General features: G+C 34.4%; 1 protein-coding gene across 2 annotated transcripts in view; it reads right to left on the bottom strand.

The window, feature by feature from the left end:
- The window catches only part of TMEM45A (transmembrane protein 45A), an 80,018-nt gene that overhangs the window by 4,304 nt on the left and 54,082 nt on the right, over positions 1-21,632 (bottom strand). For both annotated transcript variants that reach the window (XM_051985191.1, XM_051985192.1), the window contains exons 3-4: positions 17,799-18,011; positions 13,447-13,631 (exon numbers count right to left, since the gene is read on the bottom strand). In XM_051985191.1, coding sequence (XP_051841151.1) covers positions 13,447-13,631; positions 17,799-18,011 — 398 coding nt within the window. The remainder of the gene's footprint in view (positions 1-13,446; positions 13,632-17,798; positions 18,012-21,632) is intronic.

Below are 21,632 nucleotides of genomic sequence, written 5' to 3'. Positions count from 1 at the left end.
TGAATAACAATAATTAATCAGATCTGTTCTTTAGGAAAATCATTTTGGCAGTAGAGTGGAGGAAGTTTTGGAGCATGTAGAGAATTGAGGCAGAGAGATCAGTGAGAAGACTGCTGTAATAGTTCAAGTGAGGAGTAATAAGGGCCTTTATTAGGTGGTAGCTATATAAATGAGAAAGGAAGGAAACAAGCATTAACAAGTGCTTCCTATATGCCACATACAAGGTGCTTCATGCTTTACAAATATGATTCCATTTGATCTCATAATAACCTTGGGAAATAGGTACCATTATTATCTCTATTTTACAGCTAAGGAGACTGAGACAGAGTAGTTACATGAGGGTCACAGAGCTAGGAAGTTTCTGAGGCTGGATTTGAATTCAGTTTTCCCTGATTCCAGGCCCAACTGCTTCTAGGCTACTTACAGATATTGGGAAAATGGAAATAATATGATTTGACCACAGATTGTGTAAATACCCTCAAAGATGTAAATACCCTCAAGTAACAGGAAAGTTAAAAGTTTAGAAGGAAACTTTAAAATATTATCATAAAATTATAGTAATTTTAAAAATAAGAAAAAAGAAAGCTCAAAAATGTATTTTCTTATTTTTAAACATTCAAACTATTTACAGAAACATTCTTAATCAGAAATAAAATGATGACTAATCTATTGCTGAATGTAAGGTTTTGTTATTTCTATTTCATCTTTCAAAAAGTGGCTACAAATCTGACAAAATCTTTTTTAAATATCTTGTTTGTCTCCCTGTATGATTCTGAATATCTTTTCTATTTTTTCTAAATAAATTATTTTTAAAAAACTAAAAAAATTATAGCAATGAGTTTAATAAAGGCCTAGTGTTTAATGTATTACTGGTTTGTCTCATTCTCTTGGGAAAGCCTCCTGAGAAAACTGAAATAGGAAAAATGGGGGAAGAATCAATTGGATGACTCTAAAGTTTAAGTCTGTGCTTAACACATAACAGGAAATTAGCAAGGTGAGTCAACTGAGGGAGGAAATAAATTCATTTTTATATAATGTGATATAGACAGCCATGATGGAGGAAAGAAAAAGAACCCTTACCCTGGAATCAGAGGACCCAATCAAAGCACATGCTTGAAGCCTTGGATTTGTGACACTGGATAATCATTTAACTCCCCTAGACCTCAATTTCCTTCTCTATAAAATGAGAGGAGAATATAGATGGTCTTTGATGTCTTTTCCATAAAAGAGATCTATATTCCTAGGATCCTAAACTGAGTCTGAGTTGAAAATGGGAAAAATCAAATGAAGATGACCTATCAAGAGCTGAAAATGCAAGACCAGCTTGAAGGAAGAGAGGCATGGGTGGACCTGGGAATTTGGGGTTTCAGCCACACAGACAAGCTAAATTACAGATGAGGTTTCTAAGGAAAATAATGAATGGAGAGAAGAGTCAGAGCCCAGGGACACTAAGGGGGTTAAACTGAATGATCTAAAAATAAACAGCCACAAAAAAATCATTGTCTAGATAATTAATGAGCAAACCTCCCAGTGTACTGATCAGATCTTTTAAGTTAGCTTTTTTGCCCCCTTTATCCTTTTTTAACTTTAATTTTTTTAAATTTTTAAATCAATTTTTATGTCACCTTTATTTTCTAATTTGTCCTTCCACCCTCCTGAACCCAGAGAACCATTCCATATCACAAGGAATAAATAAGAAAGAGAAAAAGAGAAATTCAGGAAACACCCCTAAATTGTTAGAACACGTTTGACAGGAGATGCAGCATTCTTTTTTTTTTTTTTCATTCTGACCACTGGTGATTTATTCTTTTTTAAAAAATATCTTTTTATTTACAAGATATATCATGGGTAATTTTTCAGCATTGACAATTGCCAAACCTTTTGTTACAATTTTTCTCCTCCTTCCCCCCACCCCCTCCCCTAGATGGCAGGATGACCAATACGTGTTATATATGTTAAAGTATAAATTAAATACAAAATAAGTATACATGACCAAACCATTATTTTGCTGTACAAAAAGAATTGGACTCTGAAATAGTGTACAATTAGCCTGTGAAGGAAATAAAAAATGCAGGTGGACAAAAATAGAGGGATTGGGAATTCTATGTAGTAGTTCATAGTCATCTCCCAGAGTTCTTTCCCTGGGTATAACTAGTTCAATTCATTACTGCTCTATTGGAACTGATTTGGTTCATCTCATTGCTGAAGAGGGCCACGTCCATCAGAATTGACCATTATATAGTACTGTTGAAGTATATAATGTGAGATGCAGCATTCTTTACCCACAGGTGCCCATTTCTGCCAAGGAGGAAGGAAGGTTCTTTTTTCCTCATCTCTTCTCTGTGACCACCTTTCTTAGTCCTTATAACTACATAGCACTCAATTTAGTTTTGCTATCATTGTTTCCATTTACATTGTTCGCTATTGCATCCATTATTTGTGCTCTCTTTTTACCTACACAATTCATCCAGTTGTTCTCCAAGAATTCTAATTAAGCTGGTTAAGTCAGAGTAAAGGGTGCTCTCCCTTGTATTACCTAAACAATTTTCTCTGTGACTTACATGACTTACATGAAGACATGGATATCCAAAGACTTCAGTAAGGCAGCTGGATAATGTAAGGAATAGAGTGCCAGCCTATGAGTCAGGAGGGCTAAGTTCAAATCCAGCCTCAGATACTTAACATTTACTAGCTGTGTGACCCTGAGCAAGTCACTTAATCCCAATTGCCACACACACACACACACACACACACACACACACACACACACACAAGAGCCCAGCACTATAAATAGAATTTAAGACTGCAGTCTCAAAGATTGCTTATGTATGGCAGTTCTGAGAGGGTGACTGCTATGGTGAACAACACTGACCTTTTGAGTTGCATCATGAACCAATTCACTAGATTCATATAGACATAGTCATATGTTAGCCTTTGGCCTTCTTTCTACTCAGAAACTCCTTCTTACTAAGTGCAAAAAGGGATGGAGAAGCAGGTCTTTTGAGACTATAATTAATCACATTTATGTGGTTCTTTAACAGTTTGGGGGGGAAGAAAAAGAAAAAGTACATTCCTTAGAATCCTGTAAGGTGGGTATTACGAATAAGATTATCCACCATTTAAAAAAAAAAGAGATTCAGGAAGAATAGTTGACTTGCCCAGAATTAGCTAGCAGGTGCTAGAATGTGAATCCAAGTCTTATAAACCATATTCATTATTGTTCCATCACACCATAACTGTTTTTTGGTTTGTGTCTATGTCACCAACAACTAATCACTTCAGTGGGAAAAAAACAAAAACAAACAAAAAACCCTCAACCATGCAGTTATTTGGGATCATGGAGATAAAATAATCAGCAAATTATTTAAATTTTTCATTTGTCAATTGATAATATAGAAACCACACTTTTAAAAAGGAATAAAATATCAGAAATATTTTCTGGTTTTACAGAGGGCATTATGTCCATTGATTCTGTGTTTCTCAATAATGCTAGGAAGGAAAAGACCTTTGTGTCAGAGGTAGGGAGTTAACAGAGAGATCTAAGGGCCTCATCCTTCTAATTCCAATTAGTAACAGAGATGACATCAAGTATCTGCTTAGGAAAGGCAGAGAAACTCAACTCTGATGAAGCAATACATCAACCTAAGCCACCAAGCAGAACAGCTGGAAGGCTTCAATCCCATGATTCAACACACCCATCATTAAAAAGGAGATGCAGGTCTCTTAATAATAGGAACTCACATAAGACAAGTGATTTCAGTTCCCATGACTCCATATAAGAAGTTGGGAAATCTGATTTCAGAGGACTGATGATAAAGAATACAATTTCCATGACAGAGAGATGATGAACTAATAAACAGAATGAGAAACACTTTTTTCAATGTGACCACTGTGGGAACTTGTTTAACCCGAGTATGCCTATATGATGCAAGGTTATGTATTCCTTTTCCTTTCTTTCCTTTTTTAATTCACTGGTTAAGGGAAAAATGAAAGGGAAAGAAATAAATATTCAATAATTGAAAAGGAATTAAATTTTAAAAAGAAAAGTCATCTGATGGACAATAATCTACATCTCCCATCTCAAAAGCACCAACTGTTTGGTCTTTGGTATCTGGAAAATGAGAATTTGCCTCCTAATACTACCTTCTATGAAAGGAGGAAGGAGGACAACAAGAAGGAATGTGATATAGCATCTCAGGTTTATGTTATAAAGAAAATCAGATAGACATCAATCTGCCACCGACTTCTTTCCCAAACCTATCCATTTATATAATGTATGATGGAGACCTATTGAAGTATTTTGTGGAGGATGATGGATATTATCAAATGGTAGGAAGAAAAAAGAAGGAAGAGCTCATAGAAGATCTCCACCTCCTGTTAACATCTTCCCCCACTCTCTCTCTTTCTCCCCCCCTCTGTCTCTGTCTCTGTCTCTGTCTCTGTCTCTCTCTGTCTCTGTCTCTCTCTCTCTCTCTCTCTCTCTCTCTCTCTCACACACACACACACACACACACACACACACACACACACACACACACACTCACTCACACAATACCTCTGCCCAGAGGCCCAGTTTCCTGATTCATAAATCCCTTTGTGGTCCTATATATACATATGTGTGTGTGTGTGTGTGTGTGTGTGTGTGTGTGTGTGTATACACTTGATTTTAAAATTTTATTGTGAAAAAGGATCACTAACCATCACTATATCTTTACAGTAGGAGCAGAGGTAGATGGGATGATTCAAGGGAGGCAGGGAATTGGAACATGCAAAAAGGTTAAAAATATCTGGTCTAGATAATCTCTAAACCTCTGAGTCCTATGTGTGTGAATGTACCATTGTCTGTAAAGATTGCAAGTATAGCCATGAACTCCCTAGACACTGCGGCATCTTAAAAAGAATCTTGAAAAACAGAGATGCTAAGGCAAGCACATGATGAAGATAAAGCTTCTGGTATAGAGTATTCATATACAAGAGAAAGTGTACCAACTAAGCAACAACAAATTTTCCAGAACTGAACATTTTTCTCACAGGTGGATTTTCAGAAAAGCTGCAGCTGAGGCCTTCATTTTCTGATAATGTGCATGCTTCCTTTAGTCCTGGTTATGCAATGCATTTTTTAAGACCTCAAATATTTCAAAGTTATTATTTGATATGGTCATCAGGTAAAAAAAGAAACCAGTCTAGACATTTGTAGAGGAAAGGAAAATATTAAAAGATTACAACATGAATGCTTGAAAACAATCTCAGATTTCCTCTTTGGTCCAAGAGCAGAATTTCAGGAAATATGGACTCATCAACAAATATAATCTTAATACTGTTTTGAGGGAGGAGCTTTTTCATTTTCATCTTTGTAATTCCATTGTGGCTCTTGGATGGTCAATGTTCACAGAATTAAATTAAATGCATCCTTTATATGTCAAAGGAGAGTATGTATGGGTCACCTGTGCTTTTCTAAGTCTGTTAATAGAACCAATGGTCTTATAGATATTTCCTTCCCATTGGCGGTACTAATACAAAGCTACAATAAAAATGCTAAAAGAACTCCCTTTTCTTGTCTCTTTATTTTAAAGATGTCCATAAGTTTAAAGTCATGGAACTGTAGGAGGCAAAGTCATTACAATCAAAGATAAGGTACAGTTTAGCAAGTGTCTTACATCTTTGTCCCTGTGCTATTCTACAAAATTCAGATGACATGTTCTCTATAGGAAAGCAGAATACAAGTTCTTTTTTTTTCCTTTAGGAAAACACAATTGAATTGTATTCTTCCTGCCAACATAGACATAAATCTATTCTCCAAAATCAATTCCCAATTATTTACAAGTGGAATAATAATAGCTAGCATTTATATAGCACTTTAAGATTTATAAGCTTTGTTTTTAGTATTCTCTGCTGCCTTGCTTCACAGAGAGGTCTTACTCCAAAAGATCATTTCAAATGTATATGCTTGAAATATAATATATTCAGGGAGTTGTTAGAACTTAGCTTATAATATGGAAATTTTTATAATATGGAAAAAGCTGAGGAAATAGAGGATGAGGAAAGAAGTGGAGTTATCCTGAAGAAGCATTTTAATCAATTAGTAAGCATAACAGAGCATAACAAGAATATGACAATCATAACAATCAACAGAAATACTGTATTAGATGCTGATACTTCTAAATGTAAGAAAGAAAGAAAAAAGAAAGAAAGAAAGAAAGAAAGAAAGAAAGAAAGAAAGAAAGAAAGAAAGAAAGAAAGAAAGAAAGAAAGAAAGAAAGAAAGAAAGAAAGAAAGAAAGAAAGAAAGAAAGAAAGAAAAAGAAAGAAAGAGAAAAGGAAGGAAGAAAAGAAGAGGAAAGGAAGGAAGAAAAGAAGAGGAAAGGAAGGAAGAAAAAAAGAAAAGAAAAGGAAGGAAGAGAAAAAAGAAAGAGAGGGAGGGAGAAAGAAAAGAAGGAATGAAGGAACGAAGGAATGAAGGAACAAAGGAAGGAAGGAAGGAAGGGAAAGAAAAGAGAAGGAAGGAGAGGAGAAGAGGAAAAAAGGAAGAAAAAAGAATCATCCTTTCTAGGGAACCAGTGCTGTAATGGAGAATGTCTATATTTTTACTACTAATGAAAACAAAATTTCTGTAATCCATATGTGGGAGAGGAAAGGGCAGCCTTGTGGCTTCATTGGCAGAGGGAACTCTGGATGAGAAAACTCTCTCTACCAATACAGAAATACACTTGCATTGCTATTTATAGCCAACAAACTTTTCTACCACATGCCTGAGAGGGGCAGAAGCTCCAGGACACTTCTGGATTGGGCAGAGGAACAAAGGGACAGTGTTTATATCTATTTTGGCAGGAAGATGAGACTATGACTCAATAAAAGTATTTGTTTTTAAAGTTAATAAAAATCACTGAAAGAAATGAAGAATAGCATAAGGAAAGTGAATACATCCATAATAAACCTGAAAAAATTTCCTGTTGCATCGGAAAGTCAAACAACTTTTTACTAATAATAAACATCAAAAGGATACAGTCTGCCTTTGCTGATTGGCAGAAGACTTAAAATTAGTCCAGTATTCACTCTTTTCCAAACTTAATCATTTAGTTGATACAATATTTGTTTACATTATATTCCATCTCTAAAATTCCTGTATTTAAGTTTCCTGGCGAAAACACACTGCCAATTAAGCTGAAAAAATTCACCAACACTCAATTATCTGAGGGAGGGAAAAGAGTAAGCATTTATTAAGCACCTAGTATGTACGAGGTGCTGTGCTAAACTCTTTACAAATATTGTTTCATTTGATCCTCACAGGGAGGTAAGTGCTATTACTACCCCTATAATAATAATCCTCTTCCTTCTCCTCCTCTAATTATTATAGCTAACTTTTATATAATGTTTACCATATACCTGGTTCTATGGTAAGTGCTTTATAATTATTATTTCATTTGATCTTCATATCAACTCTGGGACATAGGTGATATTATGATCCCCATTTTACAATTGAAAAAACTGAGGGAGGCAAGATTTAAAATTTACTTGCCCCAAGATCACACAGCTTGTAAGTGTCTGAGGCCTGATTTGAATTAGGATCTCTCAAAAAGAACTGGTGCTCTATGACTACACTATCTAGTTGGGACAGCACTTCATTCCTGCCTTCTTCTTATCTTTTTCTCTCAAACTTCCTTCAAAGTCCAGCTCTATTGCTACCTCCCACACCCCTAAAAAATTATCCTATATTTATTTTGTATATGATTTATATGTAATTATACATGTACATTTCTCCACTGAGAAGAATGTAAATTCCTTGAGGGCAGGGATGGTTTTTGTTGGTTTTAATTAATAAATGCTTACTAGTGACAGATTTGAATGACTGATTTTTTTCCTTCAGAATAACACTAACTCTAGTATTTTTCTTCCCAGTCTCTACTTCCTCCACCTCTCAATCAACAGACTTTTCTGTCCAAATTGTCACATTCTTCTTGTTGACTTAACAGTACCATCTACCTGCTCCCAAAGTCTCCCATATTTGCTTATTATTTATCACTCGTAAAACTGAAACTCATAACTCAACCATAAAGTTTTCAGTGAATTGACTTTTGTCTGCATCTTTCGGCCCATATCAGTAATTTCTGTAAATTAAATGCAGTCCAGGAATTCTTCCCTTAATTAGTTCAGATTTATGTATCATTTTTCCACCTCCCTGTAATTATGTGTAGGTATGTTAGTCATTAATGTGTTCTTTATTATATATGCATATCTATATCATTTCTAATTTTGTCATTATGAGTACTTACTCTATACAAATCTCAATTCTGTTCCAACTTAGTATTCTATCTTCAAGAGGTCCTCTTTACAGAGGTGAGGAGTTTAAAGTATAGAATATTATATATACTAAGACTCAATTGCTTTTAAAAATACATGTTAATTCAGTTCCAATTGATCAATGATGGACAGAATCAGCTACACCCAGAGAAGGAACACTGGGAAATGATGTATTTCCCAACTGTTTGCGGTTTTGTTTTTCTTCCCAAATCATTTTTATCTTCTGAATCCAATTCTTCTTGTGCAATAAGAGAACTGTACAGATCTGCACACATATATTGCATCTAAGATATACTATAACATATTTAACATGTATAAGACTGCCTGCCATCTAGGGGAGGGGGTGGTGGGAGGGAAGGGAAAAATCAGAACAGGAGTGCAAGGGATAATACTGTAAAAAATTACCCATGATATGTACTCTCAATAAAAAGTTATAATTATTTTTTTAAAAATACATGTTATAAGAATATTTTGCTGAATAACAGAATAACAATATTCTGAAATGAAGATGACATGAAAACAACAAAAATCAATAATCTTTTTAAAAGTTTGTCTACCTGAAAAATTTGTCACCTAATGATCAGTCTGATGAGGAACTTTTTCTGAAGTTAGTTAAATTGGTTTTCAGAATACAAAGAAATAATCACCTGGACTTTTTCATTCTTCTATTAAATTGTAAATTCCTTATAAATAGGAACTGCTTTCTTTTTATTTTTTTTAAATTTCAACAGAATTTTATTTTTCCAATTACATGTATTGATATTTTCAACATTCATTTTTGTAAGATTTTGAGTTTCAACTTTTTTTCTCCTCCTCCCCAAGACAGCAAGTTATATATATATATATAATTCATTTCCCATATCAGTCATATTGTGAAAGAAAAATCAGACAAAAGGAAAAAACTATGAGAAAAAAATGCAAACAAACAAACAAAAAAGGTGAAAATAGTATGCTTCCATCAGCATTCAGTCTCCATAATTCTCTTTCTGCATGTGGATGGCATTTTCTACCTCAACTCTATTAGAATGGTCTTGAATTGGAGATTTCTAGGAAGATGGCAGATTAAAATCAGCAAATTTCAAGCTCTCCAGATTTCTCCCACAAACAGAACAAATTTGTGCTTCAGGAAGAATGCAGACTGGTGAAAATCAAAGACTTTAGGCAGAACAGAGTCCTTCAGATTTCTCCCACAAACAGAACAAATCTGTGCCTCAGGAAGAATGCAGACTGGTGAAAATCAAAGACTTTAGGCAGAACAGTGCACTCCAGGCACAACCTAAAAGATCCCAAGAAAGTCTCCAGGCCAGGGATTCACTAGTATAAAGTGCAAAAATTTCAGGCTAGCTCCACACAAACACCAAGTGAGGACCTCTGGGGATAACTGGGTTTGGTTGAAGCCTCAGCAGGAACCAGAGAAACTTTCACCTCTCTGAGACTGTCGGCAGATTTAGGAGTCTTGGAAGCCTGAGGGAATCTCTACTGATTAGAAATGCCAGACCTAGTCGTGATACTGAGATGTATCCCTGGACAAGAAGGCACCAGCACATTTGGTGAGTGCAGAAGCAGAGGAAAAATGAAGTATTTGCAGGAGGAGGAAGCTCTTCGTTTGGGGTTCCCAAGGCAGTGGGGAGAGCTGAAATGAAGCTAGAAGTACTATCCTCCCACTCCACAATTAGAGGAGCTTATTCTAATACTTCTTGTTTTTTAAAAAAATGAACTGGCAGGGCAGCTAGGTGGTGTGGTGGATAGAGTACCAGCCCTGAAGTCGGGAGAACCAGAGTTCAAATTTGGTCTTAGACACTTAACACTTCCTGGTTGTGTGACCTGGGCAAGTCACTTAAGCCCAACTGCCTTAGCCAAAAAAAAAAAAAAAAAAAAAAATGAAATGGCTCCCTGCCCAGAGAGAATTTATAGAACTCAAAAAAGAATTTAAAAGTGAAATGAGAATCATTAAGGAAAAACTAAAAAAATAAAAATAAAAAACAACCAAGAAAAACAAAGTTATGGGGGGGGGGGAGTTAACAACTAAAAAAGGAGATACAGAGTCTTAAAGATGAAAATAACTCTTTGAAAATTAGAATTGGGCAAGGAAAAGCCAGTGAAGCTATAAAAGACAAAGAAATAACAAAACAGATTATAAAGAATGAAAAAAATAGAAGAACGTAAAACATTTTATAAGAAAAACAACAGATATGGAGAACAGATTAAGGAAAGAAAATATAAAAATAATAAACTGTCTGAAAGTTGTGACCAAAAAAAATAAGAATCAGTAATGCAAGAAATAATCCAATAAAACTGTCCTAGAATGATAGATCAAAAGGGAAAAGCAGAAACAGAAAAAATTCAGCAATCACCATCTCAAAGAGATCCTTTGTGGAAAACACATAGGAATACTGTTGCCAAATTTCAAAACCTCCAGATCAAAGAGAAAATTTTGAAATTAACTAGAAAAAAAATTCAAATATGTTGGAGCTACAATTAGAATTGTACACTGCTTAGCAGCAACCACAATAAAAGAGCACAGATCCTGGAATCATAAATACCAGTAAGCAAAATAACTGGGCCTGCAACCAAAAATATCGTATCCAACAAAATTATCCACAATGTTGAATGAAAAAAAATGGACATCCAACAAACTTTCAGATTTCAGGACTTTCAACAAAATTTGAACTCAATAGAAAATTAAGTATATAAGAGCCAATATCAATTTCAAGAAACTTAAAACAGATAAATTGTGGGGTTTTTTTAACATGGAAATGGAAATGTTTAAGATTGACATGAACAACTAGGTAGCTTAAAAGAAAGATTGAGGCAAGGTTGAGTATGATCTGATTCTAAAAAGCAAAACTACCTAGTCAAAAAGGTAAAAATAGGATTCATGTTATACAAATGAGATGAAGAGGAAGAATAGACACAGAGGCATTAATGGGGGGAAGAGGACTCATGGTTCTGAAAACGCACTCACATCAGGAATAGCTTAAATAGGCAACATTACATATATATATCATAAAGGGTATAACACCCCCAAAATTTATTAAGAAATAATGGAATTTGTTCAATAATGAATAGAACCAGCTATACCCAATGAAAGAACTCTGGGAAATGAGTGTGAACCACTACATAGCATTTCCAATCCCTCTGTTTTTGTCTGCTTGCATTTTTATTTTCCTTCACAGATTAATTGTACATTATTTTAAAGTCCGATTCTTCTTGTGCAGCAAAATAACTGCATGGACATATATACATATATTGTATTTAACATATACTTTAATATATTTAACATGTATTAGTCTATCTGCCATTTGGAGGAGGGGTGGGGGGAGGAAGAGAAAAATTGGAACAAAAGGTTTTGCAAGGGTCAATGCTGAAAAATTACCCATGCATATAACTTGTAAATAAAAGGCTATACTTTAAAAAAAAAAAACCATTTTCTCAAATAAAAAAAAAAAAAGAAATAATGGAAGAGAGAGATGGATGGAGGGGGAAGCAGAAATTAAAGGAAGAAAACAAGGGAGGGATTCCTGGTAGGGGGAGATTAAGTAATAGCAAGGCAAGTTAAGGAACAGAATTAAAGCAGAAGAGTTAGCAGGGAGAAGAAAGAAGAGACACACACAGACACTACAACAGGGATCAGGAGAAGAATTTATTAGGAAAAAACTGTATTTAGCAATCATTGATCTTAAAGTCAAAATAAAAAGTTTTAATCAAGAGATGTTATGCCACAATTCCCTTTTATTGTCCTGACTCAATTTCCCTGAATTGTTCTGCCTCAATCCCCTTAGTTGCAACCCCCCACCTCTGGCTCATTAAGATTGATATATACCTCAGGGCTAGTTACTCTAAGGTTATAAATTGTCAATATGTAAACTCAAGATAAGGGGGAGTTCAGACTTTCCGGCTCCTAACTCCTCCTAAGTCATCAAGAATTTATGGTTTTACCGCCCACCCACTCAGAACTGGATTGATGGTCCCTTCCTGCTCTTAGTGCTCTGACTCTGCCCTTGCCTCAGACTACCTCCTGGTAGCTTGGAGCCACGTGCAAATATACTTCATGGGAAGCACCCATTAGCTGCTGGATGCTTTGGACATCAGCCCTCGGGGCAGCATGCCCCCAGAACAATCTCTCCCTCGCAAATAAAATATTACAAACTCTCTAATCTCTTTTTTTGCCTCAGTTTCTCTGGCATTACAGAGACAAATCTACATTATATGTCAATCACACTAATATTGTTTTAGATGAATGTTTACATATGGATAAATGTGTATATATAAATATGTATACATGTTACTCTATGTATTTATACAAATAGATGTGTTTTATATGTGTGTAGGTCTATGGATGGGTGTGAAATGTATATGTATATGTATATATAAATATATTTGTAGTTAACTCTAACTTGCTTGAGAGAGGGGAATGACAGGTAAAAAAGAATAAAGTAAAAAAAGTTCATAGCAGAGAACAAAATAACAACCTATAAAGAAGTAAAGAAGAGATGGACACACATGAATATAATTTTTTCTACCATTATATATCCTTTCTTGAATGGATAATTTATTGTTATATATTTTGAATCCTTCCTGATGTTTTGCTGGGCATATAACAATGTTTTACTTTGTTTTGTTTTCCTTTTCTGTTTTTCTTTTCTCTATTCTGTTTTTCATCACATAATCTTGCTGTTACAGTGTGCAATATTCTCTTGGTTCTGCTTACTTCACTCAGTATCAATTCATGTAAGTCTTTCCAGGCTTTTCTGAAATCAGCCTGCTCATTGTTTCTTACAGAACAGTAATATTCCATTATATTCAAATATTTTAACTTATTCAGCCATTCCTCAATTGATATATATCCACTCAACAATTCCTTGCCACAAAAAAAAGATCTGCTAAAAATCAGATTTTTGTACATGAGGGTGCTTTTCCCTCTCTTATGCTCTTTTTGGGACACAGACCCAGTAGTGACACTGCTGGTTCAAAGAGTATACACAGTTTTATAGCTCTTTGGGCATACCAACTGAAACCCTGTAAATCCCCAGGAAGGGGTTTCTTCCTGACCTGGCAAGGTTCCCTAAGGGGTTTGTTTCTCTCTGCATTAAGGACATCCTTTTCCATATGCAAATATTGCCTCTGGCAAATAAAAGCACTGGCTTACCTGCCAAAACCAGCTTCCTTGAAGCAAGACAAAGCTTGATCGGAGGAGCTCTAGAACTATGTTGCTCCGGAAGAAGAATTCCATGAATATACAGATTGCTGCACCAATGACGGACAGGAAAAGCAGCTGATGGATGTATATGTCTAGCATGGCCCGGCCATGCGTGTGGAAATAGAAGATAAAACCTGATGAATGAAAGAAAGACATTTCTCATTTGAATTGAAGCCAAAACTCATGTTAATGCTTTACCACCAAAGGGGTTTGTGTGTGAGACAGAGACAGAGACAAAGAAAAATAGAGACAGAGAGAGCTTACCTCACAGGATTGTTGTGACAATTAAGTCACATGTGTAAAGTACTTTGCAGACCTCAAAGTGCAATATAAATGCCAGTTATTATTACCATCATTATCATTCTTGCCACTATTATGTATGTCTGTATCTTTCTGTCTCTTATAAATACTCACACACACACTTACTCAACCCTTATGTAAATTTATACACATTTAACCAGTTTTGGATATTGTCAAATGGCAGAAACAGAACAGCCCTGAAATATGATGAACCTGAATTAGGAGTTGCCAGGGGTAATCCCTAAGTATTTTTGAAGCTTGACTTCACATATGCACCATCCAACCTTCGTGTGCTATATTTCCAGTCCACTGCCATATACATTCATACTGGATTTTTAAAATCTAATGATGCTTTCTTTTTATTCCTTTTTTTTCCGTCTTGTCTCATCAAGAAATAGTTCATTGACCACACTTTGACTTCACTGATGCTGACTCTGACTCCCTATACTTAAAAAAAAATCCTATCTAGAAAAGAAAATTCTTTACCTTTTCAATTATATGATAATGGAAGAAAATTCTAGTTCCAAAAATTAAGATAAAAGAAAATCTCCAAAGCTCAGTAGACTAAGAGACTAGTAAAAGGTCCCTTGTAACTTTGATGCTATGAGTAGTAACTATTGATTAGTTCTTTTCATCTTCATGTTATCTCTAAAAATAGATATAATAATAATAATATCAGGGCAAAACTAAAGTGCTATAGTTAGCAAACAAGTCACAAGTACATGCAAAGAACTAAGTTTGGTGATTGAGGGAGATTCCAAGATAAATGAGACTAATTTCCCCGCCTTCCAGACACATTCATTTCAGGTGTTTCTCAAAGAGATGGAAAAAAGGCATGTGGAACACCACTGATTTTTTATGGTTCTACTAAAGGCTGAAATGCTTCATTACTTTCAGCGAGGTAGAAAAAGAGGAGGAAGAGAAGGAGAAGGGGGAGGAAAAAGAAAAAGAGGAGGAAGAAGAGAAGGGAAAGAGAAGAAGAAAGATGTACAAAACTATTATCAGTGTTTTTATTTTTGTTTGATTTTTTGGTTTGGGGTTTGGGTTTAGGTTTTTTGTGGGTTTGGGGTGTTTTTGTTTGTTTTTTAAGGTAGTCAAAATTGGAGATAAAGTGAGTATCTGTCAACGAGGGAATGGAAAAAAAAAAGATGACATCAATGCAAGGGAATATTCTTGTCTTATAGACAATAATGAATTAAGGAGAACCTGGGAAGGCTTGCATGAATCTGAAAGATAGCACAATTCAATGAAAACAATGGCACTGGATTTGCCCCACCAAAAAATAGAAGAAAGATAGTCCCTATCCTCCAAGAGCTTACAATGTGATAGGAAGACAACATGCAAACAAATATATGCAACGCAAGCTAAATCCAGTATAAATGTTGTTGTTCAGTCATATCAGTTATGTCCAATTCTTTGTGACTCCATTTGGGATTTTCTCGGCAAAAATACTAAAGCAGTTTACCATTTCCTTTTCCAGCTCATTTTATAGAAAAGAAACTGAGGTAAACAGGGTTAAGTGACTTGCCCAGAATCACATAGGGAGCAAATACTTGAAGGGGGGATTTGAACTCACAAAGATGAGTCTTTCTAATTCCAGGCTCATTACTCTAGCCACTGGTACTACCAACTGATCATCCAAGATAAATAGAAAGTAATGAAACAGACTGAAGAAACTGGAATTGAGGACTTGAGGAAGGTTTCCTGAAGAAGATGGGATTTTAGTTGAAACTTAAATTTGGTACTATGCTCAAAAAGCTATCAAACTGTGCATACCCTTTGATCCAGCAGTGTTTCTACTGGGCTTATACCCCAAAGAGATACTAACGAAGGGAAAGGGACCTGTATGTGCCAAAATGTTTGTGGCAGCCCTGTTTGTAGTGGCTAGAAATTGGAAAATGAATGGATGCCCATCAATTGGAGAATGGCTGGGTAAATTGTGGTATATGAATGTTATGGAATATTATTGTTCTGTAAGAAATGACCAGCAGGATGAATCCAGAGAGAACTGGCGAGACTTACATGAAGTGATGCTAAGTGAAATGAGCAGGACCAGGAGATCATTATATACCTCAACAATGATACTGTTTGAGGATGTATTCTGATGGAAGTGGATCTCTTCGATAAAGAGACCTAACTCAGTTTCAATTGATCAAGGATGGACAGAAGCAGCTACACCCAAAGAAAGAACACTGGGAAATGAATATAAACTGCTTGCATTTTTGTTTTTCTTCCCAGGTTATTTATACCTTCTGAATCCAATTCTTCCTGTGTAACAAGAGAACTGTTTGGTTCTGCACACGTATATTGTATCTAGGATATACTGTAACCTATTCAACATGTAAAGGACTGCTTGCCATCTGGGGGAGGGGGTGGAGGGAGGGAGGAGAAAAATAGGAACAGAAGTGAATGCAAGGGATAATGCTGTAAAAATTTACCCTGGCATGGGTTCTGTCAATAAAAAGTTATTAATAAAAAATAGTTGAAGCTTAAAGGAAGCCAGGAAAGCTGGTAGACAGAGAAGAGGAGAGAAAGTATTTAAGGCAATCGAAACAACCAAGAGGTCAATTCCACTGGATCAGAGATCATGATAGAGGAAAGTGTAAGAAAACTGGAAAGATAGAAGGATGCCGGGTTATGAAAGCTTTGAATACCAAGTAGAGCAGTCTAAAAGAATAATGCAATAATGTAATGTAACAAGGGCAATAATGTAAATGAAAATGTTACTGAGAAAGGCATCTGCTGATGAACTTCAATGTTCTAATACTAGTCTAGGATAACATGTAATTTTTTTTAAAAACCACTTTTCTCCCCTTTGTAGAAAGTTGGAGCTCTATGGGTACAGAATGGTTCCCACGGCATCACATGTGCTAAATGGATTAACTGATTCAATTTAACTGTCATAGTTACTAAGAAGGATTGACACTGGACTTCTATTGCATACACAGCATTCTTGGTTCAGATTGCCTAGTCTCCACCCTCCCTTCAAGCTTGTACGTATCTCCCTCCTTACCTGGACTTCTTAGAATCACTAACTCCCAGCCAAAGGAGTTAGCTCAAGGGCTGCCTAGTAGACAAAGCATTTTCCTAATTTTCCTTCATTCACATTCCTCCTCCTCCTCCTTACCAGAAATGTGTTCAGTGTATAAATATTTCTTGTTCACTTATATGTGTACATGTTTGGTTTTTTTTTTCCATCCTGATAGAACAGAAGCTCTTCCAGGATTAGAAAAGTTTGATTTTTAATCTTTTTTCTACAGCACAAAGTTGTTGTTTAATAGATGTTTGCTAGTGGATGACTGAATAGATATGTGCCTATCAGGAAATAACTGATACAAAAAAGGTAACATTAGCACTTCAAAAAAAATAATAAAAATGAAAAAGAAGCAATAGCAATTAATATGGAAATATATAAAAGAATTACACATGTTTAACATATATTGGATTACTTGTGGTCTAGGGAAGGGGGGAAGGGAAGGAAAGGAAAAAATTTGGAACACAAGGTTTTTCAGGGGTAAATATTGAAAACTATATTTGCATATATTTTGAAAATCAAAAGCTATTATTAAGAAGCAATAGCAATTAAAAGAAAGTTAAATGTGGAATCAGGACACATGAGTTCAAATCCTGATTTGATTATTTCCTCCCTATGTGCCCTTGGACAAGTAACCTCTGAGCCAGTTTTCTCATAAATAAAAAGAGAGAATTAGACCAAAATATGGTCCCTTTCTAGCTCTAAAGGTAGGACTGAATAATGCCATCCTATCTCATAGGACTGCACTGAGAAATCAACTATAACTCTCCTTGAGGGCAAAGTATTTCCTCATCTATAAAATTAAGAAGTTAGAGAGCTCTTCCAGTTTTAATATATGATTGTATATAAGTGTATATACTCACATATACATATGTGTGTGTGTATAATATACATATACACACACACATATGTGTATATAATTCCTAATAATGAGTTTGGATGAAGGAAAAAACCCTCTCAGGCTTACCTTCCACAAAAAAGGCATTTGAGAGCATCATCTTGCTTAAGGAAACTGGCAGTGCATGGGTGGTAAAGCACAAGATGTCAACCAATCCCGAGAGTCCAAAGAAGAAATACATGGTTGAGTGTTGCCAACCCATGAGGTGATCCCAGTGTTTCTCTTCATAATTGTATAGGTTCAGGTGGGGTCCATCAGGAACAAACTGTTCTGCTGTCATGCCTACATGGGAGCAAACAAACAAACAAAAATTAAAGGTCCTTTCTTTGACCTTGCCTATAATAAGGCAATACCAATTCATAAGTCCCACACCTTGTCTTTATCAATTCTGCCTTTTGAGATGGACAAGGCAATAGTTCTTCACTGGTATTTCCCCTTCTAGGAATCTCATTACTATGCAAGGAAGGAAAGGATTTAAAATTGATTTCTAAAAACCAAGAGTGTGGATCCAGGCTCTCTTGATTACAAAGTATGATGAGGATGACTCCATCCAGCAAATAATAATGCTCCAACATGAAAGAGAGCATACCTTGCTGACTTTGGATAAGGCATTTAGTCTCTCACAATTTCCTCATCTTTACAATGCTAAACTAGAAATGTCAAATAAGCAGACTCTCTCATTGAAGTCAGAAAAAGAAGTTATTAATTTCCACTATGTACACTTTGGCATTTAGTGTAGATTTCAAATTTAACATAGTTCAAACACTGTCCAGTATTCCCATCTGAACTTCAGCTTTTCTCTAGTTTTTTTTAAATAATTCATCCACAGGCTTTCTTTTCTTCCTTTCTTTTTTAGCATTACTATCACTGACCTTTATTGCACCCCAACTCTCTCCCACAAAAAGTCCTTCTTAACAAGAAGTAAGTATAGTCACACAAAACTAGACTATATCTTGGCCAGATATGGAAATGTCCCTTTTTGTTGTTAATTTTTTTCATTTAACAAGCACTTTTTTTTTCTTTTTTCCATCCTATGTTCTCTTCCCTTACTGATATAAAAGATAATATTTTTTTCTCCTTGTTCTTCTAATTTGTTTATGATGTGATCTTTGAATCTAGATTATATATCTATTTGAAGCTTATCTTAGTACATTAAGTGAAATGTTGGTTTAAAACTATTATCTGCCAGGTCACTTCTGGACTACTTTCTAACAGTTTTGATCAAAGGATGTGTGGCTTGTATCTTTGGGTTTATTTAATTCTGAACCAATAGATTTTGTTTGCTTCAGTATATGTGTAACTAATCTATTCCTCTGATAAAAAGCTCTATTTTCTAAGCAGTTCCAAATAGTTTTGATGATTACAAATTTAGTCATCAAATAGTCAGCTCATAGCTTGAAATCTGATACTGGTAAGTCCCCCTCCTTCTCACATTTTTTCATTATTCCCCTGAAGATTATTGATTTTTTTCTCCAAATGAATTTTGGTATATTTTCTACTATGGTAAAAATAACCTTTTGGTCATTTGATGTGGCAATGAATCTTTAAATTAACTTAGATACTATTATCATTTTTATTATATTAATATATCCTCAACCATGAAAATTAATGCCTCTCATAATTTAGATATATATTTCTATTAAAAAGAATTTTATAATTGGAATTCATATGATTCCCATGAGAATCTTTATATGTGTACTCAAAGATATTTCATACTATATTATACAGATTTTTTATCTTTTTTTGAGTTATGTTGGTAATACAGAGAAAAGCTGATAGGGTTTATTTCATATCCTATACTTATCTAAAAGTATTAATTGTTTCAATTAATTTTAGTTGAATTTCTATGGCTTTCTAAGTAAAGAAGCAAGTCATCTATAAAAAGTAATCATTTTGTTTCTTCTGATCTATTTTTATTATCTCAATTTCTTTTTCTTGTCTTAGTCATATAACTTGCATTTCTAGAATTTTATCAAATAATACTGTTAATAATAGACATCATGGCTTTACTCTGATCTTACAGGAAAAGCTTCTAGTAGAAACCAGTGAAAACTTGTATGAACTGATAGACTGAAGTGAGAAGAGCCAGGAGAACAGTTTATATATAAAGTTAAATAACTTTAAAAGATTTAAGAACACTGATCTAAGAACACTGACTAAATAAGCAGCCTGCTAAGGACCTCCTGACCAAGAAATGAAGGAGTTGGGGTGTAGAATAAGAAATATATCTTTTGGACACAGTTGATATAGGAATTTATTTTACTTGACTATGCATCTGCCATAAGAATTTTGTTTTCCTTTTTTTTCAATGGGGACAAAGATGAAAAATAAGACAAAAGATAAGCTAAAGGTAGAAAAAAAGATTTTTGTTTGTTGAAAAAAAATCCATAATTTCATTTTTATAATATGTGTTTTAATATTTCTCCATTACAAATATGCTAGTTTTCCCTGTTTTAGGCAGATAATATTTACTGTTTTAAAATGGTTATTTTATTTCAATTCTTTTTTAATTTATGGATAAATGGCTATTACATTATATCAAAAGCCTTTTTTTAGTCCATTGATATAATCATGTAATTTGTTTTATCATTAATATGGTCTATGATGTTTATAGGGACTTGGATATTAAGAAGTTCTGTTGATTTCATTGTAAGTGAGGAAATTGTTTCTACTAATAAAAGTCAACACATTTCCTGCAATTTATAGTCTTAAGGAATTACCCGAAGCAATAAAGAGAACATATAACTTATCCAGATTTTTCTAGCTTCAAGGCCAGTTCTTTATCCACTAAGCCATTTTGTCTTTCATTTTCATGTTTATAGTTTTTTTTTTTAAACCAACTTTGCATTTCTGGAATAAATTCATCTGGATCACAGTGTTTAATATTTTTAATATGTTGTTATAGCCTCTTTGTTAATATTGTATTGAATTTTTTACCTTGGTATTCACTAGAGATAGTGATCTTTATTTTCTTTCTCTGATTTCTCTCTCCTTGGTTTAGGTATCAAGACCACACTTGTTTTAAAGAATAAGTTGACAAAATCTTCCCCCCATCATTTTTATAAATAATATATGTAATATTGGAATTATGGTTGATGAATATTTGATAAAATAACCTGCAAATGTTTCCAGTCCTAGAGTTTTTCCCTTTGAAAGTTTCTTTAGGGCTTTTTCCTCTTCTTTCTTTCTTTTTTTTTTTTTTGAGATTTGATTAATAAAATTTCTCTCTCTTGTTTTGTGTATCTGAGTATTTTATATTTGTAGAGAGTCATTCATTTCATTTATCAGTTTTGTAACAAATAATTGAACAAAATGATTTTTAATGATTTTTTTTACTTTCTTTTCATTCATGAATTTACCCTTTTCATTTATGATATCAGCAATTTGGTTTTTCGTTCTTTAAAAAAATCAAATTAACTAATGGTCTAATCTATGTTATTGGTTTGATTTTTTTTTTAATAAGCTAATTTTATGGATCATTTTGACAATTTGTTTGGGGTCTGATTTGCTTTTTATGGGATTAAAAACTACTAATATTACAATTGAGCAGGTCACTTCTCTGGGCTTTAGCTTCTTCATCTTCAAACTGAGTACAGTAAAAAATCTGTTCTGCTTCTCTCATAATATTACTGTGATAATTTCAGATGGTACTTCAGTCAGAGCACAATAAATCTGTGGAAAAGTAATATGAGGTCCCAAAAAAAGAGTATCACAGAATTTGTGTATTAGAAATGTTATCCACTAAAGGCATTATGTTGTGCCACAGTTCTCTTTTATTGTCCTGCCTCAGTTTCCCTAAATTGTTCTGCCTCAATACCCCTGTTTGCAACCCTCCTGATCATTAGGACTGATATAACTTAGGGCTGGCTACTCTAAGGTTATAAATTGTAAATGTATAAACTC

The sequence above is a fragment of the Antechinus flavipes genome, chromosome 3, assembly GCF_016432865.1.
Source record: "Antechinus flavipes isolate AdamAnt ecotype Samford, QLD, Australia chromosome 3, AdamAnt_v2, whole genome shotgun sequence".
In the NCBI taxonomy this organism is placed as follows: Eukaryota; Metazoa; Chordata; class Mammalia; order Dasyuromorphia; family Dasyuridae; genus Antechinus; species Antechinus flavipes.
The sequence above is the reverse complement of the archived record's forward strand: the minus strand, read 5'-3'. Positions and strand labels throughout refer to the sequence as shown.